The sequence below is a fragment of the Drosophila eugracilis genome, unplaced genomic scaffold, assembly GCF_018153835.1.
Source record: "Drosophila eugracilis isolate 14026-0451.02 unplaced genomic scaffold, ASM1815383v1 contig_47, whole genome shotgun sequence".
NCBI lineage: Eukaryota > Metazoa > Arthropoda > Insecta > Diptera > Drosophilidae > Drosophila > Drosophila eugracilis.
The window spans coordinates 397,380-425,341 of record NW_024573338.1 but is presented as its reverse complement, the minus strand read 5'-3'; the positions used below and the strand labels follow the sequence as shown (position 1 = coordinate 425,341).

The 27,962-nt window shown below is 44.3% G+C and overlaps 8 protein-coding genes across 8 annotated transcripts; 4 read left to right on the top strand and 4 right to left on the bottom strand.

Annotated features, from left to right (window-relative positions):
• Positions 1-192: 192 nt before the first annotated feature.
• LOC108109443 (metallothionein-1) lies at positions 193-810 on the bottom strand. Its single transcript, XM_017217946.2, has 2 exons — positions 664-810; positions 193-426 (listed from the first exon to the last, which is right to left on the bottom strand). Exons 1-2 carry the CDS (start codon positions 683-685, stop codon positions 323-325), a joined length of 126 nt encoding a protein of 41 aa, XP_017073435.1. The 5' UTR covers positions 686-810; the 3' UTR covers positions 193-322.
• Positions 811-1,080: 270 nt separating this feature from the next.
• Positions 1,081-5,074, top strand: LOC108110137 (GTP-binding protein Di-Ras2). Its single transcript, XM_041819119.1, has 5 exons — positions 1,081-1,204; positions 2,137-2,437; positions 2,498-2,683; positions 2,742-2,813; positions 2,875-5,074. The coding sequence occupies exons 2-5, from the start codon at positions 2,267-2,269 to the stop codon at positions 3,145-3,147; spliced, it is 702 nt and encodes a 233-aa protein (XP_041675053.1). The 5' UTR covers positions 1,081-1,204; positions 2,137-2,266; the 3' UTR covers positions 3,148-5,074.
• LOC108110118 lies at positions 5,034-7,632 on the bottom strand. Its single transcript, XM_017219026.2, has 6 exons — positions 7,256-7,632; positions 6,960-7,190; positions 6,750-6,890; positions 6,556-6,695; positions 6,371-6,501; positions 5,034-6,090 (listed from the first exon to the last, which is right to left on the bottom strand). The coding sequence occupies exons 1-6, from the start codon at positions 7,508-7,510 to the stop codon at positions 5,606-5,608; spliced, it is 1,383 nt and encodes a 460-aa protein (XP_017074515.1). The 5' UTR covers positions 7,511-7,632; the 3' UTR covers positions 5,034-5,605.
• Positions 7,633-7,887: 255 nt separating this feature from the next.
• Positions 7,888-9,502, top strand: LOC108110128 (alpha-2-macroglobulin receptor-associated protein). Its single transcript, XM_017219037.2, has 5 exons — positions 7,888-8,206; positions 8,268-8,483; positions 8,543-8,753; positions 8,806-9,167; positions 9,224-9,502. The coding sequence occupies exons 1-5, from the start codon at positions 7,985-7,987 to the stop codon at positions 9,350-9,352; spliced, it is 1,140 nt and encodes a 379-aa protein (XP_017074526.1). The 5' UTR covers positions 7,888-7,984; the 3' UTR covers positions 9,353-9,502.
• A 376-nt stretch (positions 9,503-9,878) lies between these two features.
• On the top strand, positions 9,879-14,436 carry LOC108110162. Its single transcript, XM_017219087.2, has 8 exons — positions 9,879-10,148; positions 10,342-10,482; positions 10,543-10,673; positions 10,741-11,169; positions 11,224-11,364; positions 11,595-12,202; positions 12,261-12,546; positions 12,924-14,436. Exons 1-8 carry the CDS (start codon positions 10,006-10,008, stop codon positions 13,673-13,675), a joined length of 2,631 nt encoding a protein of 876 aa, XP_017074576.1. The 5' UTR covers positions 9,879-10,005; the 3' UTR covers positions 13,676-14,436.
• A 9-nt stretch (positions 14,437-14,445) lies between these two features.
• LOC108110171 (BTB/POZ domain-containing protein KCTD3) lies at positions 14,446-17,697 on the bottom strand. Its single transcript, XM_017219098.2, has 2 exons — positions 17,367-17,697; positions 14,446-17,293 (listed from the first exon to the last, which is right to left on the bottom strand). Exons 1-2 carry the CDS (start codon positions 17,426-17,428, stop codon positions 15,169-15,171), a joined length of 2,187 nt encoding a protein of 728 aa, XP_017074587.2. The 5' UTR covers positions 17,429-17,697; the 3' UTR covers positions 14,446-15,168.
• A 320-nt stretch (positions 17,698-18,017) lies between these two features.
• LOC108110151 (L-asparaginase 1) lies at positions 18,018-20,091 on the top strand. The gene is made up of 3 exons (XM_017219076.2): positions 18,018-18,203; positions 18,256-18,479; positions 18,540-20,091. Exons 1-3 carry the CDS (start codon positions 18,107-18,109, stop codon positions 20,034-20,036), a joined length of 1,818 nt encoding a protein of 605 aa, XP_017074565.1. The 5' UTR covers positions 18,018-18,106; the 3' UTR covers positions 20,037-20,091.
• A 702-nt stretch (positions 20,092-20,793) lies between these two features.
• LOC108110144 (F-box only protein 11) lies at positions 20,794-25,981 on the bottom strand. The gene is made up of 4 exons (XM_017219062.2): positions 23,153-25,981; positions 22,845-23,025; positions 21,711-22,785; positions 20,794-21,615 (listed from the first exon to the last, which is right to left on the bottom strand). The coding sequence occupies exons 1-4, from the start codon at positions 25,301-25,303 to the stop codon at positions 21,486-21,488; spliced, it is 3,537 nt and encodes a 1,178-aa protein (XP_017074551.1). The 5' UTR covers positions 25,304-25,981; the 3' UTR covers positions 20,794-21,485.
• Between the last annotated feature and the right edge of the window lie 1,981 nt (positions 25,982-27,962).

The window sequence follows — 27,962 nt, the reverse complement described above, 5'->3', positions numbered from 1 at the left end:
GATTACCATATTGCTTAACTAAGTTAAATAATATATGTATACTCGTTGCATATGTGGAAAACACTTGACCATCCGATTTCCACGACGCATATCGCCAACCACGTACATATGTACATAAAGTACCTCTAATAAAAGAGAATCTAACCTAGAAAGCCCCAGACAAACTGATTGCGCAATCCGAAAAGACGTAGCTTAGGTTTCAATTACTTTAATTGGACATTGTTGTGGAGGGAAAATGAGAAAACATTGTTTGTTTTTTAATGCGAAAATACACAGAAATCAGTTCAGAGATTAGGGGGTCTCCATATCTTCTTGGGGAAGCTCACTTGGAGCAGCCGCAGGCGGACTTCTTGTCTCCGCCGCACTTGCAGTCAGATCCGCAGTTGCAGGATCCCTTAGATCCGGCCTGGGAGGAGCATTTGCATCCTAGAAAAGAAAGAGGTTTACAAATTAATATGAAGTACAACTGGAATAAGTTTAGGGTTGCTAATATACGAGTGCCAACAGTTTTTTGTTTAAATTTTCCGAATAATTACTACAAGAACTTGAAGATACTTTTATTTTTCAGTTTAAGATTAAAATGAAAAATCAATTAGAAAAAATATCACCCTCATCATTTATCGTCCTAAAAATCTTAGGACCAGTTATTAGTTCAAAACTTACCGCTTCCGCATGGGCAAGGCATCTTGATTTTTTGATTTTTTTTGGACTTTTTCACTTCACAAAAGATTAAGATGGGCTATTTAGGCCTTTCACTGCACTTAGATGATTCACTTGTTTTTGCTGCTGACCACAACTGATGCAGTTTGTCCAGATGCTCCCAGGTTTTATACACTTTGGAAACACGGCTTTACACACGGGTCTTTCGATTCCAATTCTTTTGCACACGCCGGCCGGCTTCACAAGATTAGAGACGTGTGCAGAAGCTTTCTTCTCGGTGGAGGTGGGGTTCGAGCCTCCGCTGTTTTTAGGGAAACTTTGAAAAGCTTTTTTGGTTTAGTGGGAAAGCGCAGGCGTTGTAATACCGTTGTGTGGGGGCGGTGGGTGGGCGGGTCTCTTATCGGAACCAGAGGATAGGATAGGACGGCCTGCAGCAGAAAGCTAGTCACATCGGGCATCAGATCCTGTCCTGCAACGAATTTCAGTGCAACGAAATGCAAGTAAATACTGCGACGCAATAGGGAAATACCCAAATTATCCTGTGGTAAATCCCACTTAACGGGAAATTGAATTTACTAGCCAGTTTTATTTTTTCCAAAGTTTCGCGTGTGTAGGTGGCAAGTGCAGCGCAGATAAAATCGATAAATCCAAGCCAAAATAAAGCGAGGAAAATCCAACAGCAAAGAGCGTGAGGTGTACGAGGTGGAAAAACAAAAAAGTTTGTGTGAAAACAGTGCGAGAAAACAAAACGGCGAAAAATCGGGAGGCGGGTCGTTGGTTGGGGGCGTGTCAAAGGTGTAAAAGGTCCACCAGGACAATCAAGCGGAAGTGAACAGTTAAGGCTAGTCTGTGTGTGAGAGTGTGTGTGGGCGGATGGGCAGGAAACCCGCTCGAAACGGGACACTCGCCTTCAAAGCAGGCATATTTATACCCCTCGACCATGGGCAATCATAATCGCAGTGATAATAATGAGGAGAGGCTGATGCCGATCTGCTAGTCGGCCAAAAAATCAATACCCTTCCTTGGCACATGGCTAAAATTAGCGGCACACATTCACACGCATTGTTTCCTCTTTTTAATGCCCTTCCGACGGACGGTTCATTTGTTAGGGAAAAAACACTTGTGAAAACTAATCAGATCGGACAAACCAAATAACAAATAATAATAAATAATTAAAAGTTAAAAGTTACATTTTTTAAAATCATCATTTTAAAAATTTATAATATATTTTGCAAATCAGTCGAACGTATTACATCCCATAGCTAACTGACCGCTTTTTCCATTAAAAAGGGTATATCAACTTCGTCGTTTAGAAGTTAATTTCTTTCCCTTTTTTTTTCTTTTTTCTTATTTCGGGACCCTAAAGCATTGCCACCCACAACCATCCACGCACCCACTCACCACCCACAACAGACCCGGAAAGGTTGTGCGTGCGTGGGCGTTGTAGCCAAGCTGATTTGCTCTTAATCGTTGCAGATAAACGAAAGCATGGCGCCCAAGTAGAACATTCCACTAGCGCCCGACAGCAAGCCAACAAGCTCCAGCTCCTGTTTCTCTCTCAATCTATTTCCACTTCGAATCCGGTAAACTCGACCGCGAATCCAGGATGACGGAGCAGAAGAACCAGGTGACGCGCGCTGCTCCTGAGCAGAGCAATGACTATCGAGTGGTGGTCTTCGGAGCCGGTGGTGTCGGCAAGAGCTCGCTGGTGCTGCGCTTCATAAAGGGCACCTTTCGCGAGAGCTACATCCCGACTATCGAGGACACCTATAGACAGGTAATTACCCTGTCCACAACATTTCAGGGGAGATCTTTTTAATCCACAATCAACCGATAGGTTATCAGCTGCAACAAGAATATCTGCACGCTGCAAATCACGGACACCACTGGATCACATCAGTTCCCGGCTATGCAGAGGTTGTCCATCTCGAAGGGACACGCCTTTATCCTTGTCTACTCGGTGTGCTCTAAGCAGAGTTTAGAGGAGCTTCGACCCATTTGGGCGCTGATCAAGGAGCTAAAGGTTCACCCTGATCTGAAATATATTCCTAATCCGTAGTTTTAATAATTTGTGTCTACAGGGAGCCGACATCCCGAACATCCCCGTCATGCTGGTGGGCAACAAGTGCGACGAGACCGCTGAGTTGCGTGAGGTTTGTATTCTGATCCAGATCTTAATTACATGGATTTTCTGACTCTTCTCTCTTTCTGCAGGTCTCCCAGGCCGAGGGCCAAGCTCAGGCGACAACCTGGAGCATATCCTTCATGGAGACATCAGCCAAGACGAACCACAATGTGACCGAGCTGTTCCAGGAACTGCTGAATATGGAGAAGACGCGCACCGTATCCCTGCAACTGGACACCAAGAAGCAGAAGAAACAGAAGAAGGAGAAAAAGTCCAAGGACACAAACGGCACGATTCCGGAGAACGGAGATGCGGGAGCCAGTGCCAGCGGTGGGGCCAAGGAGAAGTGTCGCGTTATGTAAGCATCGGATTGCAAGATGGCAAATGGCATGTGACCCGGGTCACATTGCGTCGAGCTGAAGTGAAGACGGAGACGGTGACAGACAAATACTCGCCTTGGGGCAGCAGCGTGGGTTGGGTGGTGGTTGGGCTTTCGTTTAGGTATCACAACCCAGCCACCCAACCACTCAACCACCCATCCACCCACACGAGCCACGCACCACACACATCCACTTACCCACATATAGAGTTACATTCCATAACGAGACACTTGTATTTAGGAACTGATGTAAGTCACACAACACGATTGCAACTACGATTACGAGTACATATATATTTTGCATAGGTTATATTCGAGCAGATCAGATCTTTCTAGTCGCACAGAGTACACGATACCAGATACGATACTATACTACTAAACACACCACGAAAGCTAACCCTAAGTTTACACATAATCGCATCTGAAACGTAACGGCATACATATCAAATGTTTACATACATACTTGCATGAGATCCACCAACCCATTCATAAACAGGTATCAAAAGATAGCTATACACTATATCTCTAACGAAAGCCAAAGTACCTACTTAAAGACATAGAATCTGTATCTACTACAATATGATAACAATATTTACATGGATCCATCAACGGAAGACTTCTCCATGGTCGTCATGGAGACCATAGTGGGGCATCAGGGTTCGAACCGGTAATGAGAACCGATGCCTCCCCTGACTATCATTGATGTTTAACTATTTACCACCTAAACAGAATAATACAGATTTGGACGTTGCCCCGATCGCCACAAAAGCTAATGTATAAAATACTCATGGCCAACAACACACAAAAGTCCCAAAAAGGAAAAACATAAACAAATTCGAGATGGCATTGTGTTTTTGTATTATATTAAATGTGTATGTACAATTTTACACTTATTTGCTGAAATTTATTAACGAAAGCAAAAGCATTTTAATATGTAGCAACAAAACCGGAAACTATAAAGATCAGATCATAGAGTTAGCCTAAGTCAGAATCATGTTTAAGTACAATTGCATTCACATTCATTAAGTGAGCCAAGGAACACGTACATCGAAGGATATTTGAAGAGCATTTGGTGCATTTTTGCAGTAGCATAGATGGGATATAAGTTGCCTGTTTTTAAAACACTTATGTATCGTACATATGTATAACCTAACATAAACCGTTCCCAATTGTGGTATTCGTTAATTTTAATAGTTGGTTGGCTTGTGGGTAGGCGTAGGAGTTGAACAAATTGTTTCGCATAGTTTGCTGTTGTTTGATATTAAGAGGATTAGTTTTTTAAATTTTACCAATCAGACTAAGTGAATGATATGCTTTAATAGCTGCTAAACCAATTAGCCAAAAGAGGAGCAAGTAATTACATTAATTATGATGTTGCTCATCAAAACTGGTATCTTTAGCTGCTGGTCCGCGGTCCAGCAGTGCCGGACAAATAAGTAGAACAGCCCAGCCAACATAAATCAAGAAGTGAAAATTACACACTAGATTTAAAATAAATTGTTGAATTCGAGTAGAAAAAATTATTAATCAAGATTATGATAGCGGACCAATTTGCGTATAAGATTTGTGAAATCAATTTAGATAAATTCTCTCGGTTTGCCATAGACATTGGACGATTACGATTACGATACACCAGCCTTAGTTGAGAATCATAGGTAGCCTGCCTATACTTTGGGTTCTGCTTCGTGTTTTTCTAGTTTTAGGTACATTTAATTATAGACAGCAAACTGGGTTATGGCTATTCAGTATGTGCCGTGTAATGGAGATAACATTTTCCATACAGTACATTTCACTATTGCGTAAATTATTTAGTTGCAAAAAATTTATAATAACAATGAATTGTAATTAAAGCATAATACATTTTAGGTGCATGATTTAAAATACAACGAATAAATATATTTACACCGAAATTCTTTTCTAATTTTTCTTACAAAAATATATACACACCATATAGATCTATATACATAGATATATAAATATATTAGTTGTATACATATTGAATTAGATTTTACAAGATTTAAAAACCGAATATTTAATTATCGCTTACATTCAATTAATATGCAACTCACAAAGAGCGCCCACTGCTAATAATATAAAAAATAATCGCCTGAGCGCCAAGTTGTAAATATAAAGGATCAACAAAAGTTACATAAAAATTATATCCGATTTTTTGAAGGGCCGGCAATGTAATAATAAACATGCAAAATATTAACAGTTTGGTGGCCTACTTAAAAGATCTTATTGTTGAAGATTTATCTTAATAACACTTATCGTGCAAATAAAAATAAGAACATGCAAAATAATTTAAATAAAAATTTAACTATGACAAATCAACCAAAATAATAATTGAATTATTTGCCGGAAAATATACGGACTCTAATTAACTGGGTAAAAATCACGGACATTACACTTAAATTACAAATTAAGCTTAAAGCCAAACGCTACAAATTATCGATGTTATCATCTTCATGATCGTCGACCAGCGTGAATCCATCATTCTCAGAAAGGTTGGATTTGTTTCCGCTGCTGAACTCATCATTTTCAGAAAGGTTAAACTTGCTCCCGCTGCTAGAATCGCTCTCATCTATATTCTTTTTCTCTGGTGTGGTAGGAGCTTCCAGAGCTTCTACCAGCTCCTGGACACCCGAAACAGCGGCTACGGCCTGAGTCTTTTGTGGAATACTTGTCGAGCTCATTACATTTAACAGCATCTTTAAGTTATCGCCGGATAAGCAGTCTTCACCGGAGTCTCGTGAACCAATTGATTGCTGGGCCATTGGTGCGGCGATCGGTGCTGAATTGTTGTGGAGTAAGGAGGCCCAAGCTCTGGGGCTGATGATGTATTTAAACGTAAGTTTTATAATGTACGCCACCAAAGCCACCAAAATTATAGGTGCTATAAGGTTATAAGGAAATGACTCTCGAGCTACGGGAATACATTAAAATGTGTTAATTGTATAATAAATACTACAGTAGTTTTTTCCGATGTTTCTCTGAAGCCTTCAGCTACGGCTAAACGACGATCTATAATCATTTCGTATTTACAATATTATCATTGCATTCGAATGCTATAAATATAATTTGTATGTGGAACAATTAATACAAATGTTATCTTCACAATCTTCTTAAAATTGTTTCATCGCGTGACCATAGTATTAGGATTCTTTTGGAAACATTCGAAAACTATCAGAAATATAAAAACTTACAGTTCATCTTCCTTATAACTGCCCACAACTTTTCAATCAATATTTCTAACTGTGTGATAAATATGTCATTCATATACATAAATAACACTTTATCTGGTCTGCAGATTGAAAGGCTGACCTTCGAGGACTTCCTAAAATAAAACGTTTATTATATGTTTTTTGCTTATTTAAAAAAATATTCTTACCTTAACATCTCTATTTGCTTGTCTTGTGGCGATGAAGGAGAAAGAATGCTCGCCAGTCTAGAATACCAGGGCATTTCGGCCGAACTACCTGGATTCTGTTGATGTTTTATGATCTCTATCATAGCTTCAACATCTGCTTCCTATGTATGAACATATAATGAGAATAGTTTCACTTGATTTCCTGAGATACCTACTCTGTTACACTCCATATAGGTGTGAAAATATCCAAACAGAAAAGTACCTGATAGAAAAATCGTAATTAATCGTACATTATAACGTCTATACACAATGGAGCCAAGTATGGCGGCTAGTGTCACAAACAGGATGAATTGCACCTGGAGATGGAGTAAACAAGTAATTCGTCATTAAGCCAAGTTTCCATAAAAGCCATAACATCTACATACATCGGTCGTCTTCATCAGCGCTACAGATTCCTTGAATAAGGAAAATACACTTAGACCGGGAAAGGTCCACCTGGACTGGCCAGAAGTTGAAGTTTCCTTCGCACTTTCCAATATCTTTGTTACCAAAATGTCTAGATCCCGGGCATCCTGTACCTTCTCCAGTTCTTCCAATTGCGTTGGCAGTATCGAGAAAAGCAATGATCGCCTATGGAGCGCCAATTTCGCGTCGTACTATTTTTACAAAGGTTATATCTATGACGTCATGTCTCCAAATATGGTTCAATCAGCGATCTTACCTGCAAACGATTTCGATGGAACAGCAAATTGACGAACTTTTTAAAGTACGTAAGGGCCATGGCGTCATTCACAGCTTCCAAAGACCGTTCTGAAGCCGCCGGACACTCGCAGGATGTATGCGGCTGATTATTTATATCATCACCCAAACCAGCCCATTGGGGATACGGATCAACCCAGTACTCCTCGCTGCCACTTTGGCAGCACACTCTGTTGAATATCAAAAGAAAACAGCTGATTGCTGCTCCGGTCCTCATTTTTCTGGATTCTTTTATTGGGTGCCCGAAAGTAAACAATTTTTGCTTAATATTATTGAGCTCTTGGAATGGCGCGGTAACGCAGAGGAAGGTACCAGTTAATAGTGTGGCCAAGTCGAGGTATCGAACCATCCCACACCGGCGGTCATACATACAAACTTACTTCGAACCCAGCATCTTACTACTAATTGTTATTAGTTAATAAACATTTCTAAGAACATCTTTGAAATCTTTCAAGTACTCTTGAGAATATGGAAAAAAGTTTCGTACTCTTTCTTAATTATTACTAGTTATACATATATATACAATTTTTAATAGCTAGGCTCTGCTGCATTGGCGATCGCCAAATGCCCACACATTTCCGTATTTACCTTGCTTTAAGCTGGTCACATTGTCGTAAAATAACTGTTTGGCCAGGTCAGCACTGCATAAAAATTGCATGTGCATTAAATCCGGATAAAAGACACGAGGACAATGGTTAGGTCAGCAGTCGTACTTGCAGTCATTGCACTTTTTCTGCTGATAGCATCGCAGGGTGTTGATGCTGATAAGAAGCAGAGCAAGAAGTACAGCAAAGAGGCCAACGACCCGCATTTCCAACAAGTTAAGCAGGAGAAGTATGACCCGGACTTCAAGAGCATACAGCGGCCATATCGTATGGCTAAACTTAATCTTGTGTGGGCTAAGGCTCAAAACGTAAGTGGAAGTCTTGGGCATACATACATCTACAGTTTGTTAATATTACACCGGGTTACAGCGATTAACGGAGCCCAAGCTCAAGTCGCTGTACATGGAGCTAAAGATCCACGACAAGGAGGAGATCGCCTGGAAACAGCTCAACTCGCAGCATAAGGACAAAGATGGCCTGAAGGACGATGAGCTGCGCCGCAAGCTCATTGGCATTATGAGTAGCTACGATTTGCTGGAGCACTTTGAGGACACACAGGACACAGAGAAGTTAAAGCCCTATAAAGTATGTAAATAAGTCTTTTCTAAGAGCAACAGTTTCTTTATTTTCCGGAAACTTTTCAGAAATTCCATGATGCGGATGATCGCCACAAAAACAAAAGCCTTTTCAAAGACAAGAAACTGAACCGGCTTTGGGAAAAGGCAGAGATTTCTGGCTTTACGGCGGAGGAATTGAAATCCTTGAAGCAGGAATTTGATCATCACCAGGATAAGGTTGATGTGTACTACAGTTTGTTGGAAAATATAGGCACTGTTGATTCCAACAAGCATGAAAGTGAGTTTCTCAAAAAAAAAAAATTATTTGATTGTTATTTCTTTCTTACTAGATGCCATAAACACTGAAGATCTGGACACCTACAATCTGATTTCCAATGATGTCAATGAAAATGAGATAAAGACGCATGCGCAAAATGTGAAGAGTTTCGAAAACGATCTTAACACGCTTCGTGGTCATCATACGGGAATTAAAGATCATTATGATAGATTGGAACGTTTGGTGTCCTCTGGTCCACATAGTCAAGACTTTATCGAGCCAAAAGTTCAGGGTCTCTGGCGAGTAGTCCAGGCTAGCAATTTCACTGAAAAGGAACTGGAGTCCATCAAAACTGAATTGCATCATTTCGAAAGTCGTCTGTTAAAGCTGCGTCATCTACATGCCGAGCATGCTTTGCACAAGGAGAAATACAAGGTATTCGTTTGAGTATTATATTAATGTTCAAAAGTTACCTTTATTCGCATTTTTAGGGCGAAAAACACAAGGATAAAAGCAACCGCTTTGAAGAAATGGAGGACTTGCTGAAAAAGCAAACTCGGAAGGTTGAGAAGTTGCAAGAGAACATTGAAAATACTATTTTTAAGCACACAGAACTTTAAAAAATGGAGCAATCACTGAACATGCCAAGCGAATAAATTAGAATTAAGCGCAACAGTTTGTGTAAGGCACAAAAACCTTCAAGTGCTATTTAGCATATATAGTTTTGATACCAAATATCATTTAAATGAAATAAAATCTCATGAAGTTTACTTCAGACTTCTTTTTCCCAAAACGCAGGGTGGTTTGAAAAGTTTCCGACATAGCAATGAAAACGATATTTTGTTATTTATTTTTCTACAATACATAGTCTCAACTCTACACACTTCTCCCAGCGATGCTTCCATCTCTGTAACCCGTCCAAATAGTACTCTGTATTTTTTTCTTCAAAATAATTGTTCACAAAGGTGATTGATAACTAAAATCGTTCATTCACCAGCTTTGAAAATATCACGGATTAAATGTTAACAGTCAAATGCCGGTGATATTTTTAGTATGACCATTCTTGACTTGAAACTAAACGTGTTATTTTCACCACCCAGTGGGACCGCACCTAGTACGACCGCACTTTAGTCGCTTTCTTGTTGTTGTCTGTTTCGTTTGTTGGGCCAAAAAAAAATAAAAGTTTTTTTTAAGCAAAAAGTAGGAAATATATATGTGCAGCGGTCAGTGCAAGTGCTAAATGGGTACATAGTGCATATGTACACACAGCGACATGGGCATGGTGGAGGCGACGACGTCAGAGCTGCGCCTGGAGGCCCCAAATTCGTACACGTACCTCCTTGCGACCCTTAGCCTGACGCTCACTTTCATCGTTATGCTGGGCGCTTGTCTCTGTTGCAAGAAACGTATCCCCAAGTGAGTCCCTGTTCCAGATTTCACAGAAGATTAAGAAACCGTTCCACACAATTCAAAATTTTCTCTGGCGGGAACAGGGCGGTGCAGGGAAGCGATATAGTGAAAGTGGGTCTTTACCACAGCTACGCCGCCCAGTTCCAGTTGGATGCACTCATGTCACTTAACACACTCTCTATACTCTTTACCTCCACAGGAATGACATGATGGGCTTGGAGGGCATGGTCAAGCTAAAGAATCCAGACGAGGTAATTGTGGTCAGCAATCTGGTTGGCAACAGCGAGTCTCAGGCGGAGCTTAATGCCTCAACGGTCTCTAATGCTGACTCCGAAAAGCGGTGAGTGTTCACTGTTTACATCATATAGCATTAAGTAACTTATTCCTAAATCATTTCCAGGTCGAGCACTGCAGCCCATCGCAGTTTGCCGGACATTCCCGTGGCCGAGAGCAACGATAATGGGTCCGAACTATATGAAACTGTGGCGGACAAGCAACTGGTAGATGCCCGCAATGCCCGTAGTCAAAGTCGTAAGTTTTATCTCAGTTCTAAAAGGCCACCTAGTATATGTTGTCCTGCTTCTGATCACGACCACAGCCCAGCCAAGTATGAAGAAACAGACCAGCGTGTCGCAGCACAGTTCTATTAGCCAGGCGGATGATGTTAGTTCGCCGTACTCGCGTGTCAAGGGACTGCCGCACGACTACGCCAAGGTGCGGGGAACAGAGCATCCATATGCTCAGCTGAATGCACCATCCACTTCGCATGCCGCCAACCATGGATCTGCAGCAGCTGCAGCGGCGGCGGCAGTTGTGGCCGGGTCTTCCAGTGACGGGATCGATCCCATGCATCGCAGTTCGCAGCACAGTGAGAGCTCCAGAGAGCACAATGATTCGGCGCCTGCACAAGCTGAGATTCCGGCCGCCTCTGCGATAGCAGGCATGATTTCGGCCAGCCAAGATCTACCCTACATGACGCCGCCCATCGCCAACCAGCATTTTAGTGGTGACTCGCAGGATTCATCGAGTAAGTATGTGGAATTCGAGATGATGTCATATCCCTAAATACTTTATTCTGCAGAGGGATACACAAGTATCAGTGTGAGGGAACCGCTTGCCAACATTCTCGCACAACAGCCACCGGGGAAACCGTCGAACAGGAACCCAACGTTATCGCGAGACGTGAACGACTCGCACTACGCCACCGTATCTGACGATTCTGGTGAGTCACGCGAGAAATAACACCACTCCCTAGGGTTATTTCAAAATTGCTCATAAATATATTGGTTTTATAATTTTGCATGCTTGTATTAAAACAAAATTAAAATTCAGAAGTTCCATTTTTATTTTTATTTTCTTAAATTTTAGAGATAATTTTTTGGCACAATTCTGAAAATTTATAATATAAATATCAATAATAATACCCACACTAACATTACTGATTTTTTTTAGATGAAACATATGCGGCAATTGAGGATCCCAATAATCGCCATCAGGCAAACATTGGAGACATTTACACAAGCGGATCGGAGACCTACGCACAAATTCAGCCCATGCAGGCCAATCCAATAGTGGTGGCCGTCGAGATCAATAATAGCAGCAGCCTTCCGAACGCAAGTCCGTCCTCCGTTATGGCTGGTGGCGGTGCAAGTAGCGGAATCCACAGACCCACCAGCAGCAGCGGTACTGATCATGGTATGCCTGTTCCACCGCCGGTGGATAGTTTGCGAGCCCAAATGCACTCGCGTCAAGCTTCATCCTCGTCAAACAATAGTACATCCGTCTGCAATCTTGGCTCACCGAAGCCAGAAAAGCGACAAGCGAATTCCCCACTGCCCCCAACGCCTAAGGCAAGTGTTGGACAGCCTCACCATCTACACGCGGGTAGCATCAGCAACCTGACTTCTGGCCGTAACTCGGTTATATCGGTAATCGAAGCAGGTACCGAAAGTCATGACGCGGAGTCTGGTGAGGGGTCGCCACAGCGCAAACATAGCAAGAGTCTCAGCCCTTCTAAGGAAGGCGAAGGCAATAAAAACATTGAGGGGATGTATGCCAAGGTAAGAAGAACCTTCGCTAGATCAAATAGTAAAGCTAACCTATTTTTAAAACGCGTAGGTTATGAAAAAGCACAAATTCTCGCGAAACTCGCCCTCCTCCCAGAACAGTTCGCCCATCCTGGCCAGAAAGCAGCACCAGGATGCCTTGGGTGTCAGTCCGCTGGACAATGCTGCGGCCTTGCTAATGGATTCTCAGAAAGGACGTGGGCGGAGCAATAGCTATTCTGCGAAAGATCATGGGTACGAAACTATTCCTGCCGATGGTCAGGTGATGCACGAAAACCGAAAGTCGGATTGCTATGCAGCCAATATGTTGCAAAAAGAACGACAGCAAGAAGGAGGAGGTATGTACCAACTTTTTCCTCCTATTCCCTTTTTAACTGACCCCAGCGCTAAGGGTAAAATGAATTGATTCCTCTGATCAGATCAAAGGTTTTACCCTGCTTTGTCGTTAATCCCTGCCTAACGCTTAATCTGCCTGTCTATCTATCTGTCTCTCCTTGTCTCTCCTCTAAAATGCCTTCCCAAACTAAGTTGCTATGCCAAAATGAGAAATTTCGGTGTTTGTTCAACTCAAACAGAAAAAATTTCGTGAGTTTTTGTTTGGAAGTAGCCGTGGTTAGTATCGTCTGCAATAAATCCATGAACTTTTCTCATCAGTCCACTTAATTACTCTGTTTCAATCTGTTTACTAAAAAAGTTTTATTTATAACGATTTCAGCGATTGCCCAGCCCATTACGATAGCAACAGCAATTGCGATCAGCAGCACAAAGCATTACGAGACTATTCTAAACCAGCCACAGCCGCCATTGCCGCCTCCGTCCAGCAACAACGATCCCGGCTACGAGCAACTGCAACTGCAACCTGTTCGAGTAGGCGAGGATGAGGCCAAAAAGTCGGACTACGATCCCAACTACGAGGTGCTCAAAAGTCGTGCCCATTCGGACGACGGTTATGCTAAGGTGCTGGAGAAAAAGCGCCCGCCAGCCACCGCTGACGTCTCCGGGTATAGTACCATTCCAGGGGCGGATGCAAACCATAATTATGCCAGCATCCTGGAGACAAAGGCCGCTGCAGAAACAGATCACTATGCGCGGATAGCGGAAAATGCAGTGGCCGGAACACCGGGTAGCGGCAGCAGTCGTCTGACCCTCACATCGCCCAGCTCCACATCCAATTCTGTATCACTCAACTCATCAACGGTAGCCACTAGCACGCCGTTGTCCTCGCAATATGAATCGCTGACAGGAACGGGCAGTGAAACGGATCCCAACTACGAGTCTGTATGCTATTTGACCACTGCGGCTACCACAGCGACCACCACAACGACGACGACGAGCAGTGGATTGGAGCCTGGTTACGAGCTGTTGCAGGCGGATCAAGAGTCGGACACGCAAGCGAGCAGCCCGTTGAGTGGGGCAGCCTCCACGCCAAGCGAGCAGTTGTTAGTAGATGACTACTTCCACGTGTAGCCAGTGACCAGCGGTCTGTGGCCAGTGAGCTGGATCTCCCCATTATCAGTTTTTGCTAAGCAATTTTTCACGCACATATCATCCATTCGATGCACAGACCCCCATACATTCACGCTTACATCGTAGTTAAGAACGGCGCTCGCCAAGCGACAGTCTAGATTGCATTACAGTGGTTCACTGACCCATCGGCAGATTGGAACAACAGTAATCCCATCCCATTATGGCACAGCTTCATATCGGTTTGCCCTTTAGAATATAGCGTAGCTTTAGGTTAACTTTGTGTACAAACTATTTGTATGACCGGCTCGACAATTGCTTCCGGGCGAGAGTGGGTAATCGCTCCAAGTATCTACTCCATTATTATTATTCTATCTCAGTACCAGTGCGTCTTATTTTAGGTAAATTGAATGCAGGGGTCTCACTTGACGCGCCACTTGTTTAAATTGATAAGCACACCGACCGGTCGACCCTGGTAGTGGGTTGTGTTTAGGCCAATGATATTTAAATGGCGGGCAGGAGAACTTACCTACTATACATATATGTATATTATATATATTTTTATATGTTTTGGCGTTTTTGCTGCTTTTTTACTTTACTGAGGTCCGGTATAGGCGTAGGATATACACACATATTTACACATACCAATACCCACGAGAAGGCAAGCCAAGTATTTGTATTTGATAAATGTTAATGGAACACTTCCAAGTATTCAACCATCAAGAAACTAAGATAAAAAGTTCAATAAATTATTGATGACACAACATGTTGAATATTTTGATATCTGTATGTATATAATTATGTTTATTTATATTGCATATGTATAGCTGTTTACGGGTTGCAACAAGGCGGATCAATTGATGTTAGGGGGTCTTATCAGGACAGATTCCATGTTGTATAGGTCATGCGTACCGAATTAACAAAAATTGCTCGATCGGTTTTAATCACAAATAATAATTTTCAAGGTTGACAAGGTGAAAACAAATAACTATTTTGCTGTTCAATGAACTTTCTTTGTTTTTGGCCAGCCAATCTTATCCACTGCTGATCTACATTTGATAATGTTCCGAATCTGTCCTGATTGAGCACCCTTTAAGAGTTGTGCTAATAATAGATCGGTTGCAGAAGTCTTATACTCTGGTTTACATTGTTTTAACTAATTTTCATAACTTTAACTAGAACAAAGACATTTTAAAAATTACTAACTGTACGATCCAAGTTCGGGGCACAAAAAAGGGGATTAACGGGTATACACATTGCACTTGCAACCATCGAGCACATATAATAGAGATTATCTGATTGGGTAAATGCCTGCTGGCAGTTCATTACGGCCCAGTTGTTGAACCGCGGGTGAGTCGCATCACCCAGACGTAGATGAGGGCGCACACAATGAACTGCAGGAATATAAACTGGTAGTCGAATATCAAGCTACACCTGTGAAATGTGAACAATGAAACGCGCCCGACAAGCGCCGACCAAGCAGCCACTTCCACGTCTCATTCGTTGTTGTCGTCAGCCATCGGGATAGCAGCGGGCGCCATTGCCGCCGGAAGAGCAGGTTGGACCTGAGCAGGTGGCTGCATTTGAGCAGCCATTGAAGGTTCCCGATTAAGCAGAGCTATGTTGCTGGCTTTCATACGGGCTATGGAGGTGGCCATTCCAGAGCCGTTGCCCATAGCTGATAGACACGGTGACATACAAGGTGTTGTGCATGATGAATTGCTGATTTCACACTGGTCAAGTAGGCGGAGAAGCTCGTTGGTGTCGGGTCCGCCATTGGTTTTCTGCTGGGGCTCATCCTTGGAAAGCAGCGCGGTGGTTAGGTCCCACATCTGGATGGCGCCGTTGCAGTGACCGGTGAGTATGAACCGGGATCCCATGCGCGACGATACTTCGCACTCGTGGACACAGAAAGCCGAAATAGTGGAGCTGTCTACGGATCGAATAACGCATACTCGATTCCCGTTGGAAGCCAAACGCACGTATAGCTGATCAGTCTCTGGCACTACCTTTTGGACGAATATCATGTCGTCATAGTCGCCGTACGGTCCGAAATCATTTCCAGCTGCATAGCTGTAACTGGTGTCGGTGGCCTCCAAAGAGACGATCTTGAATGAGGCTTCAGGCGTGGATCCCGGCTGTGTGGAGAGCATTCCCCGGAAGCGGGTAAGACTCCAGGTTCGAACGTGGTGATACTCGCTGCACACAGACACGAGGTACATCTCCGACAGCATCACCTTGGTTACGGGACTCTGGTGTACAAAGAATGTCTCAAAGAGATGTGGCCCATGACCAGCTGTCTCCGGGTGTTGGACGATGATTCGTACGGCCCCCGACTTAGTACCGTAAGCAATCTCTATCCAATTTCCACTGATGCTCGAGGTCTTTGGAGTAAGATATACCGAGATGGCCGTTATAGGGTCCAGTGTGGCATCTTTATAGAGCTCGGTAACCAGCAAGTCGTTGTCCTTCATACGCAATGGGAACTTCTGCATGTCAATGTAATAAATGGAACCATTGTTGCAGCCCAGCAGCAAAAATGAACCGGCTGAGTCGAAAGAGAGAACGGGCACCAGGTCCTGGATCTGCCAGTGCTGGGTCATAGCGTGCCACACACCGATTTTTCCGGACGAAGACAGGGCCACCATTTGGCTGCCAATGAAGAATAGGTACTCCACGCGCACATTTAGGTTAAAAGTACCCACGTCCGTTTTGTGGCCGCCCTCCTGAATGCTCCACAACCTAATCTGACTGCCATAAGAAATGGCCACCATCTTGCTGGGCACAGGCTCTGCCGCTGAAGTAATTACTTTCGAGTTGATGGCGATCCTTTCTATGGTGGAGTCAATGTGAGGAGATGTGAACACCTGCTGCCATCCGTTGGAGTCTTTTACGCGGTAGCAGGTCACAAAGTGAGCGTAAGCCACTGCAATCCAATTCTGGTGTGCCTTTATGATTTGGACTCGCATCGGGTCCACCCAGTTCGAGTTTTGCGTGGGACTGAACACCAGGCCCACTTCGTTCCGAAAGACCTTGTTCAGATCCGCCGAAGAGTTGCGCGAGTGCCGCATAAAGTCCATTGAGGGATTCCGCGAATGTAGCATGGGAGCTGGCGGATTGGAGCCGTTGCCACTGCTCCCCGTGCGACCCAAGCGCAGATCCCATGAGGAGTTTCGTGAGTGTGAGGAACGCGATGGCTCAGGAACCCGCACCATGGATCCAGGACGAGCACTCCCTGCATTTGCCGAGGTAGAGGCCAAAGGCTCGTCTACTACAGCGGCTGGTACGGCTTCATTTGTGGGCATGGGCGGAGCCGCTAGAAAACCGTAAAAGAGGACATCTCCGCAAGAAGAGTGGTTTAGGTCCTCGCAAAGGGCCAACCGCTTGGTCAACGGCGTAATGCCATAATACTCGGCCTCGTGACGCAGGGCGCGGATTTCGCAGTTCTTTATGTCGATGTCCTTGGTCCTCAGGTAGTTGAGGATGATCGAAAAGAGTGTAGGATCGCGGTCAATGAAGATAGCATTGTGCTCGTCTCTCAGACTCGAGATGCGTCCGCTGAGAAGAGCCGTAAAAAAGGTGTCCGGGATCCACGTAAGCGTTTGCCGCGACGTGGAAAAGCTACAGAAGGGGAGATGGAGATTGCGTGCGTCATCAATGCCGTTAGTGGCTAGTTGTGATTCTTTGTTCTTACCGCTGACCACCCACATTAAGGTTGACCAGATCACTGCTGGTAGCATGCGTGAAGTAGGACATGGCAATCCGATGACCCGCGGGCTGCCGCAGCAGCGGACGGATTGGGAGTGCTCTTAATGCGCCTCTATTTGTGTGGCTTCCGTGCTCCCAGCGCTCCAGTCAGCGACTGATACGGCGGACGCAGTGACAGCCGCACTAACGGAGTAGATAAGTCGCGATTTCGATCCCCAACCCACTGGACGCGCTGCGGGGTGCAATTTATTCGTTTAATGCTTTGTGCTGGGTATTTATTTATTTATTATTTGTTGCACAGTGGAAACTAGGGATGGACGAATTGCTCGTGACTGCTCATTATCACGAACATACACAGTTTGGGGGGGGTATATTTATTCATTTGTGTTAAATACAATTATTTTTAACTTAATCTTAAAATTTGTTTATAAAACTTTTTTGTTTGTGCCGATTAAAAAATTTACCACATTAAATTTTTGTAGCTACCATTAAAAATCTCCTCGTATTATTTAATTTTATTGAAAACCCCCGTCTCTACGGTCACACCAATATGTTCTGTAGCAACGGTTTATTTCATCAGGCGGCAATTTTTAAAATTATTCAAAACTTGTTGCTTGGTAAAAAACTCACCGTAGAGCTCATGGAGCTTTGTGCCTCCCCTGAGCCTTAGGGAGTAAGCCTTAAATAAATTTTTGGAAAATCTACAAAATTTAAAAATAGGGTAAAATGCCAGCGGAGAAGTGCACTTGCCTTAAAAAGGAGGCCCGCGTTCATGTTATATACGTTGGCGGAACTATTGGAATGATCCGTGACGAGTCTGGAGGTGGGTGAATCAGTATATCTTATTTGTGTATTAATTTCTTGCTTTCCTTTAGTACTGCGTCCTGAGCATAATGTATTGGCCAAGCGCATCTGCGATTTTCCGAGCTGCCATGATAGGAATTATATCCGCAAGACAGATGATGAAAGTCTAATGGTACTGCCAGCTGTGGCCGGTGCTCCGTATCGAGTCCTCTACGATATCGTTGAGTTTTGTCCGTTGTTGGATTCCTCTTGCATGGGTATCTGCGAATGGCAACGAATGGCCAACGAAGTGGGAGTAAGTTTGGATAGACGTGAATCCATTCTAGAGCTTAATTTGTTTTTTTTCCGTTTCCAGAAAACCTATAAGACCTATGATGGCTTTGTGATCCTCCATGGAACTGATACCTTGGCTTACTCCGCTTCGGCGCTGGCCTTTATGCTTGAGAATTTGAGCAAGCCCGTAGTACTCACTGGGGCTCAAATATCGATATTCGAGGCCCGAAGTGATGGTCGGGAGAATTTATTAAGCTCACTTCTGATCGCAGGAAATTACAACATACCTGAGGTGCTCGTCTTCTTCGGAAACAAGATCCTCCGTGGCTGCCGTTCTACAAAGCTTCACTCGGACTCCTTTCACGCACTGGATTCTCCAAATATGGTTCCACTAGGCCGGGCTGGTGTGAACATTGAGATAAACAGTCGCCAAATCTTTCGACCATGCAATACTAAACCATTTTCCCTTCATTCCGTACTCGATAAAAATGTGGCTCTGCTGCGAATTTACCCGGGAATAAGTCTTAATATAGTACAGGCCTTTTTAAAGGAGCCCATAAAAGGCGTAGTTCTGCAAACTTTTGGATCTGGCAACTTTCCGGTGAATCGTGAGGAATTACTAGACGAACTAAGGGCGGCGATCGCCAGAAACGTAATTATTGTAAACATTACACAGTGCTCATCGGGCATGGTGACCAACACATACGAGACGTCCCAACAGCTGCTCGATGTAGGCGTAATCCCCGGCCACGACATGACTCAAGAGGCTGCCTTCACTAAGTTGGCTTATGTGCTGTCTAAACCTGAGTTGGATGTTATTAATAAGAAGAAAGTAATGCTGCTGAGTCTTCGCGGTGAAATGACCACCAATAAGGTGGCAAAGATCAACGATATTGACCTGATCGAGGGCGTGGCCCGAACCTTGCACATGTCCACGGCGCTGGAAAGAAAGCAGATGTGCTCTACATTTTACCCCGCTTTGGTAGCTGCCGCAGTCACCGAAGGTGATGTCCAGAAGTTGGGCGATCTCAAGCAGTACGGCGCCAATCTGTGCGATACCAACTGCGATGGACGCTCCGCCCTGCATTTAGCCTGCTTCTTGGGCAAGGCAAATGTTGTCTGCTTTCTGATTACCGCGGGTTGTCCGCTTAATGTCCATGATCGATTTAACCGTACGCCATTGCACGAAGCCATCGACACGGACAACCATGATATCATCCAGGCGCTGCTCAGGAACGGTGCCAAGCTAAATGATCAACCACTGGTCCAAGCTGAGCTACTCCGCGCCCTGACGGAGCGGGGTAAGATCAAGCGATTGGAATCCTTTCGGGTGGCTGGCGCAAATCTCACGCTAGCAGATCGGACGGGACGAACGGCTCTGCACTACGCCTGCCAGTTGGGCAACCATGAGGTGGTTGAATATCTCCTACCGCATTACGATAATCCATACATAAAGGATGAACTGGGCATGGCACCCATCGATTATGCCAAGGCAGCAAACCATGCCCATATTCTGACACTGCTGCGATTCCGAGAGAACGAGTTGGTTAACCAAGATCCCTGCACCTGCATCAAATAGAAACTAAAACTTAACCCCAATTCCGAATTTCCAAATTAAAGTATGCTTAACCACATTTTTGTCAAATTTCAAATATTATTAGCTTATACCTTGTGTATATATAAGTATGTATAATTAGTGGTTTGTCCAAGTCAAGGGCGACGACGTTATTAGCTTGCATAGGTAACACATTAAAATCAATCTCTACATAGTATAGTCGCACGTTGAAGACGTGCTAAAACTTTAGTTAGTAAAACAATACGCTCCAATGTTCGTATATTTCATATAGTTGAATATAGAATATAGTATGCAGTATTTATGCGGTTATTTGATCCGTACAGGGAGTAGAGGACTACATAACTGAACCGATGGGGGAAAAAAACACGGGCAAACAATTATAAATAAAATGTTAGGCAATAAAAACAAAATACTTAATTCACACGCAATTATTAGATAATGTCATCATCGATGCAATAGTTATGGGTTTTTGCGTTCACTTAGACCTAGGCTACAGACTTAAAATAAAAATGATTTGCATAATTCGAATACTCGGGGACCGTAGACAAACTAAATACTAAACTGTTCATCAACTTACATAACTAAAATGACACATGGCTTTTGTTTGTTTCTATTTCTGTTTTAAGTTTGAGCTACAAATTTGTTCTACAACATTTAGACATGAAATATTGCTTGGTATTTTACGCTTGGTAAAGGCTTTTGATTTTTGTATCTTGTCCGTGTGCTGTTTCAGTAGAATTCGCATAGATTCGCATGAATATATTTATATAGTGTGCTGTATTTTGTTTAAATGTAGTTTATGTTATGTGTTTACTATACTCGTATATTCATAGGTTAGTTTGCTGAAGCATTGGCTGCCGCTAATCTAGTTTGTTGTTAATACTTAGAATTGCTTTCTTCGAATTGTTGTTAGACCAGGGGCCGAAACGCTCGCCTGCTTATATCTCTTATTAATGTCTATGGCTTACACGTAGTTTATATTAATTGATGTAAATTTAAAATCTCTACTAATCTACATTACAAAATTGTTCTTCACTGGGTTCGAGAGGACTCGTTTTGCTCCTCCTTCGTTTACAACATTTCGACGTACGAACAAATGCATTGTGTATTATAAAGGTTTTGCTCCTTACAGTTTATCATTCGTTGTGACATAAATGGGTTAAATTTCAGTGTTCTTTTGCATTGATTTATCCGTTCCATGCTCAGTTAAAAAGTGAAAACTTTGCGTGTGAGTTCGTGTTAAACTAAATTGCACATTGAGTTAAATTTTGAACGCAAGATCAATTTGTTATTATTTACATACAATTAATTGTATTTTAGTGTGTTTTTGTTGGTTTCTTTCGAATATTTACAGCAACACGTGAGATGTGCGAGAGATTTGAGAGCTTGGCCTTAACAACTTAAGATATAGTTAAGGATAGGGACCGTGGTAGAGCTGCCGAAGTTAGTTCTCTAGTTCACCATCAGCGTATGTGATTCCATAGGCGCCGCCGAGTCGTAGAGCGTATCTGTGTCTTGAGTGGGTTCTCCTTGCAGTTGACACTGGTTGGACAGGGTGCCAGCACCGCAGTCGCAGAAGAAGCTGTTAAATAAACAAATCAGTTTAAAAATATATTTATTTATAATTTAGCTTTATTAAGCAATATTTCTGGTAAGTTTTAAGGACCTAATACTCACCGATCGTGTCGTATAAACTCTACGTCATGACCAGCATGACAATTCTTGATGCAATTGACGCAGATGGCGTTGCGGTCGGTTGTATTGCAGGTCTGGCAGCGGTAGAAGTCGTGCATGGGAAATGAGGTGTAGCTGCTAATTTTGTACAGGCACTGCCCGCTGGATACGGCCTTCTCCACCTCGTCCTCGTTGTTAAATATGTTATTGCCCCGGGTAATAGGCTGAACTCCACTGGCAAGGCACAGCCCGCCGAACTTATTCTTGAATATCTGATTATGCTCTAGCGTCGCCGTCGCATTATTGGTTATCTCTACGCCGGCTGCTTGGCCATCGTAGATGCGATTTCGTCGCAGGATCGGATGAGACTGCGTCGAGATCAGTACTCCGGCCTGCGTGTTGCGAAAAATGTCGTTTTCCTCGAGGATACCTTTGCCGCCGTTGAAGATGCAGATACCACCATCGCGGCCGTCATAAATCTTGTTGCGCTTTAGCGTTGGGTTGGAGTCGGTTTTAATCCAAACGCCGGCCATGGCATTGTCGAAGATTTCGTTCTGCTCTAGCAACCCCAGACCGCCATTATACACAAGTACTCCACCATTCTGTCCACCCCAGATCTTGTTCCCTCGGATCACAGGATTACTGCCCGTACGGATCTGCACCCCGGAGTACAAGTGGTTGAATATGTCGTTGTCTTCCAATTTGCCATGTCCGTTGTCGTAGAAGTAGACTCCAACCTGTTTGCCCGAGTGGATCCGGTTGCGTCTCAAAACTGGAGTGCTTCCAGTGGTAATCCACACACCAGCCAATGTGTTGGAGTATACCTCGTTTTCCTCGATTAGTCCTTGCCCCTTCTCGTGCACATAGATGCCACCGTGCTGGCCATGATGGATCTTATTATGCCGCACTATGGGATCACTATTGGTGCGAATCTGAATACCGGCCAGCGCATTGCCGTATATGTTGTTGTGCTCAATAAGACCGCGTCCCTCGCCAAAGATGTACACTCCCCCTTGATGTCCGTTGTAGATTTCGTTCTTGCGGATTGTAGGATTGCTGTTGGACGTTATCCAAACACCTTTCAATACGAAGATTGGGTTAGTTACCATTACTCAATTAGAATGGGATTAGGCTTACCTGCAAAGTTATTCGAATGAATGCGGTTCTCTATGAACTGACCGAGTCCATTCTCATGCACATAAATGCCACCCGTCTGGCCATGATGGATCTCACACTTGACTACGGTAGGATTTGCTCCGGCCTTAACTTCGAAGCCAGCTATGCGGTTGTTGTGAATATCATTCTTCTCAAAGTAGCCCTTTAAATCGGATTACAATAAATAGAATTGTTAATATATTGAAAGCAGAAAAATTCTTTTTGAATAACAGTTATCTTTCAGTTATCAGTCACAATAAGTTAAAACAAAACATGTAGCTTAAACTTACCATTCCATTTTCGAATGTAAAGATGCCCACATCCCGGCCATGGTGTATGTGGTTCTCCCGCATAATAGGACTGGCAAAGTTCTTGACCCAAATGCCTGCTAGGGCGTTCCGGCTAATCTCGTTGTGCTCGTAGGTTCCCTGGGCGTAGTCGGTGACGTAGAGACCCACATTCTCGCAATCGCTGATATCGCAGTTACGGATGACGGGATTGGCATTAACACCGCCCACACAGACGGCAGCGCCCACAACCGAGGTAGAGCGAATGATGCAGTTGTCCACGGTGGGGGAACAGTTCTCGCCAATGTCCAGACAGTAGTGCTTATGATGCGATACTGTAGAAGTGACTTCCGGCGAAAACTTGAGGGTGAGGTAGCCTACGTAAGCGTACTTGGCACCCTCTACGAACATTACCGTAGATCCGGCCTCTCGCTCCAGGATCACAGATTCGGCCACATTCCCAGGCGCGGCTCCAACAAGGGCCACGTCTGAGTCGATGAACAGATATTCGCCCTTGTAGTGGCCGGCATGCAGGAAAATCAATGGTCCTGGGTGTTCAGTGGGTGCCACCTGCTCCTCATAGATGTTGACCAGCGCATTGACGCTGGCACCACCTGCACCTCCGGCACCAGCCGACGCACTTGTGTTGGACAACCCGGCGGAAACCACATTGCCACCTCCTGCGCCAGCGGGCACAAAGACTCCCGCAGCGGCACGCTCTTCGGGGTAATCCAGAGCCGCCTGAATGGTGTTGAAGAACACAATGCTGCGACCGGAACTGCGACGCTCCTGGTAACCAGGGCGCACATGGACTCCACGGTATAACTGGTGGAAACTCTCCTTCCACGGATTGGCGTACTCCGACTCCTCAGGCTTTTCGAACACGAACTTGCAGAGTTCCGGGTTGAATAGCGGCAGGTCGTACTCAAAGACCGACTGGTAGAGACGCTTCCACAGTTCCGTGTCGTTGGCAATGGTGTTAAAACGCTTACATACAAGCGCCAGGCGGCAGAGGTCTTGTTCCATCAGATACGAGAAGATAGCCAGTAGCACCTCGTCGGGCAGTTCGTACTGAAGGTATTGGGCTGCCGTGGGTGCACAACCTGCTCCACTAGATGCTGATGTTCCTGCTCCGGCTGATTCCCCTGAGGCTCCCGCACTTGGACCCATCTCTCCACCTTGGGTGTAGAGTCGTCGCGATCTTTTTCTCGCCGGAAGCATGTAGTTATTGTCCTCGATAGCCGCTCCTACGGGCAGTGCCCCACAATGCTGTTGCGGCACAGAGCTGTGGACATTGGGTGGCTGCGCCAACGTGGCTCCCGTAGTGGGTGCATTGTTCACTGGGAAGGTGGCACTGGTAGAGGGTGCCTGTACATTGGACGACGAGCTCGAGGATGAGGCGGAGGAAGAAGAGGAGCTAGAGGAGGACGACGACGAGGAGCTAGATGGCGAGGCGCCTGGATTAACCAGCGGCGGGGAGCTGCTCGAGGGTCCTACGAGTATGGCGGCAGCTGCTGCTACGGCGGAAGAGGAGCTGGTCGGCCACTGCTCGTGGCTACTGGCGGAGATCTTGCGGCGCAAGTCATACGGGCTCTGATGACTACCAGCAGAAGCGGTGGCTGCAGCTGCCGCCGCGGCTGATGTGCTTGCCGTACTTGATCCGGCTGTGGCGCAGGTGGACTTTGTGGAAGTGGAAGAGGAGGCTCCTAAAGCCGGTGGCGTTGGTTGGCTTGGACCAGCGCCCGAACTCTCAGTGGTGTCCATCATTTGCAGGGCATTGTAAAAGCTGCCAGAGAAGCCCGAAGAGGCTGCTCCACTGGATCCGCTGGCTCCTTGGCCGCTGTCAAAGTACTCCGCTGAATTGGAGGCTCCAGCTGCAGTTGCTCCGGCGGCGGCTGCTGCTGCGGCTGCTCCAGAAGTGGATGTGGCGCTACTGCTCCCGCCGCTGCTGCTGTTGTTAGCACCGCTACCACCAGCGCCGCTACTATTGGAACCGGATGGACTTGCTCCCGTTCCGGCAGCGGCCACATTCTGCTGGAGCATGGGATCCATAATGTTGCCTGTCGGCCGGTTGGGCATTGCTATCCGGTTGGCTCCTTTCCGGCGAGAGCGTCGCACGTAAGTGCGCGACGAGGTGAACGAAGCGCTCGGCATCTTCTCTTCACCTGCCTAGCGATGAGTTTTCCGCGAGTTAATCAGAGCCAAAGACTTTTGCGTTTTTTGAGTTTTCACAGTTTTCCAACCCCATATGCACACGCACTTACACTGGCATACACACACTCACACTGTCACATGCACATGCACAATTTGGCGACGTCTTTTCTCTTGAGTTCCCTTCACTATTCACTATTTCGCTGAAAGCTATGGATATGGTATCCGATTGGATTGGATTGTTATATCCTTGGACCCTTTGATTACGAATTAATTAAACTCCATTTGTTTTAATTCATCTGTCTGCTGCCTGTTCTTCTTATTGCTAGTGTGTGCTTATGTGTGTGTGTGTGTGCCTTTTTCGGGGTTTCTATCCTTTGTCTCTCCTTTGTTTTGTTTTATTTGGTTAGAGGAGCTCGGCTATAGCGCACACACTGGCCAGTTGCCGTCTCGCTTGCTCATTGTTACTCTGTCTCTCCTTCAATTCGTCTTCGCAGCACACACTGCTTTCTTTTTCCTATTTTTCCAGTCAAATATCACTTTTTCCGTATTAGCATATGGTAGTTCTATTCTATAGCTATTGCACTTTACACAATTGAACACTATTCTTCCGAAAATTCAGCAGCGAAACCACCTATAATCCGAATTTTAATTTTAGCGTTCAGTGTGACCGCCGATCGACCGAATGAATAAACCAACTGGACTTATGGAATTATACCCACACTTTTGTACCTAAGTTTGGTATTTTTCTCTGCGATAAGTTTTATCGATTATTTATGCGCGCGTTAATTTAAAAATTTCATTTTATGGGATTTACATTATGTATATATATATGTCAATTTGCCATCAAATCTTTGAAAAATCTAAGTTATAAAGAAGAAACAATAAAGCTTAAGCCTTGTTATAACCTTTTATTTAAAATTGATTTCCTGTCAAATATAAGAGTAAAATATTTTCGTTTGACAGTGACCTACGGACTTCAAAAAGTGCAGCAAACTGAGTTGTTTGAGGACGCCTGCCAACCGTCAGCATGCAAACAAGGCCTTTTGTTGCTCCCAATCGACAATAAAGGCCGAGCCCCGCCCCTTTGGGGATAAGTTTCGCTGTTCACCTGTTTGTCATTGTCATTTTGCACCATGTTTTGACTGCTTCATTGCATTGCGAATGCCCAACATTGAACTTCGCACACGCGATCGTATCGACCGAGCTTCGATGTTTTCTTGTAACTAAACTTTTGATCCAAATGCATATTCACGTGCCATAAATAAAACTTTTTGTGCCACTTCCTGTCTAGCAGGTTTACACAGTCATTGCCCAGTGGCAGCTGAGCAAACTTAATGATGAATTTTTAGGACGCTCCGGTATGGGTCACTAAGAGAATTTGCACTGAGAATAAAAGTTTATTTTCGAATGAAAAATCATGTTTAAGCGTTCCATAAGGAGTGTTCTGAAATTTGGTTCATATAAAATATAGTATATTGCTTGATTTTCCTTTTCTTTTATTTGCGTTAAGAACCACGTACATTTTTAATGCATACAAATTTTTCTTTAATTTATTATGTTCTTTTTTATTGACAATAAAAAATAATAACAAAATGGCAGAAGACCATTTTGCTTTCGGTGTTTCCCCACTCATAGTTTTCCTTAAATTTTCCGGTTTTCGCCGCCTGAGCCAGTTGCTCTGAGTATTGTTTTGGTGTGCGCTTTGTGCTGCCCATTTAGGGGGCATTACGCCTGGGCCTTCTTCCTTTCCATTCCTTGCCTTTTCCCGGCGTGAATGATAATGGCATACGCATCGCTTTTGGCCTTGACACCCCCTATCACAAATAGATGGTAGACTTAGGGGTGGTGCTATGGCGACTATGGCCATATGTTCTGGGGGGCCTGCTGCCCTGAACTTCCCTCCGGACGACCCCCTCGCCGCTGACCTCAATAATAATTTCGTCTAATTGCTTCGTAATTATGCCGCGCACATGCTTTTCTTGATTCGCCCGTTGTTGGTAATTCACTTGGCCCCCACGGTTACCTTCCTATCTTCGCTGGTGCGTGCTCTCTGTGCTCCGTTCCTCGTCCGCCTTGCTCCCTGCTTGAGGATGTGCGGTGGCCTCAAGTGGGCGGTGGACTCTAGAGTGGACTCCAGTGGGTGGGTAGTTGGCATGTTGCTCTCTTTCGACCAAGGCGGCCATTTTGGCCATGTTATTATTTGTCTCTTTTGTTTTCCGCAATTTTTCGTCATTTGCTTCATTTTCTGTCATTAGAGGCATTTAACTTTTTGCTGTTTTGCCTCTTTCCGATTTGCTTTCATTATTCAGATGGCCGCGAACATTCACATTTCGCATTTCCCATTCAGGCCACGCCGCCAGTCCGCCAGGAAAACGGAGTAAATGGATTTTCCTGCGGTCAGCTGTGAAGGACAGCGAAAAATGGATAAATTAAATTATGATTCTTGTGAAAAATCGTTTTTTATTATACAATAAATAATTATTGGAATTATTTCAGAAACAGATTTCAGCTCTTGGAAAAATATGACTTTTATTAGTATTTCTAAAAACATAAATCGATAAGCTTTTTCCAATTTCTAAAAAAGAGAAAAAATGTTTATTTTTATTAATTTTCTAATAAAACCAAACTTGAGGTCATTAAAATTTCTTTAGCTTGGCTT

Bases quoted from the DNA above. Each gene is read 5' to 3' on its own strand.
- LOC108109443 (XM_017217946.2), bottom strand. From the start codon at position 685: ATGCCTTGCCCATGCGGAAGCG. The intron at 427-663 runs GTAAGTTTTGAA...TTTCTTTTCTAG, and splicing joins GCCTTGCCCATGCGGAAGCG to GATGCAAATGCTCCTCCCAG.
- LOC108110137 (XM_041819119.1), top strand. From the start codon at position 2,267: ATGACGGAGCAGAAGAACCAGGTGACGCGCGCTGCTCCTGAGCAGAGC. The intron at 2,438-2,497 runs GTAATTACCCTG...ATCAACCGATAG, and splicing joins TCGAGGACACCTATAGACAG to GTTATCAGCTGCAACAAGAA. The intron at 2,814-2,874 runs GTTTGTATTCTG...CTCTTTCTGCAG, and splicing joins AGACCGCTGAGTTGCGTGAG to GTCTCCCAGGCCGAGGGCCA.
- LOC108110118 (XM_017219026.2), bottom strand. From the start codon at position 7,510: ATGAGGACCGGAGCAGCAATCAGCTGTTTTCTTTTGATATTCAACAGA. The intron at 6,696-6,749 runs GTAGGTATCTCA...GTTCATACATAG, and splicing joins CCTATATGGAGTGTAACAGA to GAAGCAGATGTTGAAGCTAT. The intron at 6,091-6,370 runs GTAAGTTTTTAT...GTATTCCCGTAG, and splicing joins AGTTATAAGGAAGATGAACT to CTCGAGAGTCATTTCCTTAT.
- LOC108110128 (XM_017219037.2), top strand. From the start codon at position 7,985: ATGGTTAGGTCAGCAGTCGTACTTGCAGTCATTGCACTTTTTCTGCTG. The intron at 8,207-8,267 runs GTAAGTGGAAGT...ACCGGGTTACAG, and splicing joins TGTGGGCTAAGGCTCAAAAC to CGATTAACGGAGCCCAAGCT. The intron at 9,168-9,223 runs GTATTCGTTTGA...TCGCATTTTTAG, and splicing joins TGCACAAGGAGAAATACAAG to GGCGAAAAACACAAGGATAA.
- LOC108110162 (XM_017219087.2), top strand. From the start codon at position 10,006: ATGGGCATGGTGGAGGCGACGACGTCAGAGCTGCGCCTGGAGGCCCCA. The intron at 10,483-10,542 runs GTGAGTGTTCAC...AATCATTTCCAG, and splicing joins AATGCTGACTCCGAAAAGCG to GTCGAGCACTGCAGCCCATC. The intron at 10,674-10,740 runs GTAAGTTTTATC...TCACGACCACAG, and splicing joins CAATGCCCGTAGTCAAAGTC to CCCAGCCAAGTATGAAGAAA.
- LOC108110171 (XM_017219098.2), bottom strand. From the start codon at position 17,428: ATGTCCTACTTCACGCATGCTACCAGCAGTGATCTGGTCAACCTTAAT. The intron at 17,294-17,366 runs GTAAGAACAAAG...CCCCTTCTGTAG, and splicing joins CTTAATGTGGGTGGTCAGCG to CTTTTCCACGTCGCGGCAAA.
- LOC108110151 (XM_017219076.2), top strand. From the start codon at position 18,107: ATGCCAGCGGAGAAGTGCACTTGCCTTAAAAAGGAGGCCCGCGTTCAT. The intron at 18,204-18,255 runs GTGGGTGAATCA...GCTTTCCTTTAG, and splicing joins GATCCGTGACGAGTCTGGAG to TACTGCGTCCTGAGCATAAT. The intron at 18,480-18,539 runs GTAAGTTTGGAT...TTCCGTTTCCAG, and splicing joins GAATGGCCAACGAAGTGGGA to AAAACCTATAAGACCTATGA.
- LOC108110144 (XM_017219062.2), bottom strand. From the start codon at position 25,303: ATGCCGAGCGCTTCGTTCACCTCGTCGCGCACTTACGTGCGACGCTCT. The intron at 22,786-22,844 runs GTAAGCCTAATC...TCGTATTGAAAG, and splicing joins TCATTCGAATAACTTTGCAG to GTGTTTGGATAACGTCCAAC. The intron at 21,616-21,710 runs GTGAGTATTAGG...TTTATTTAACAG, and splicing joins GAGTTTATACGACACGATCG to CTTCTTCTGCGACTGCGGTG.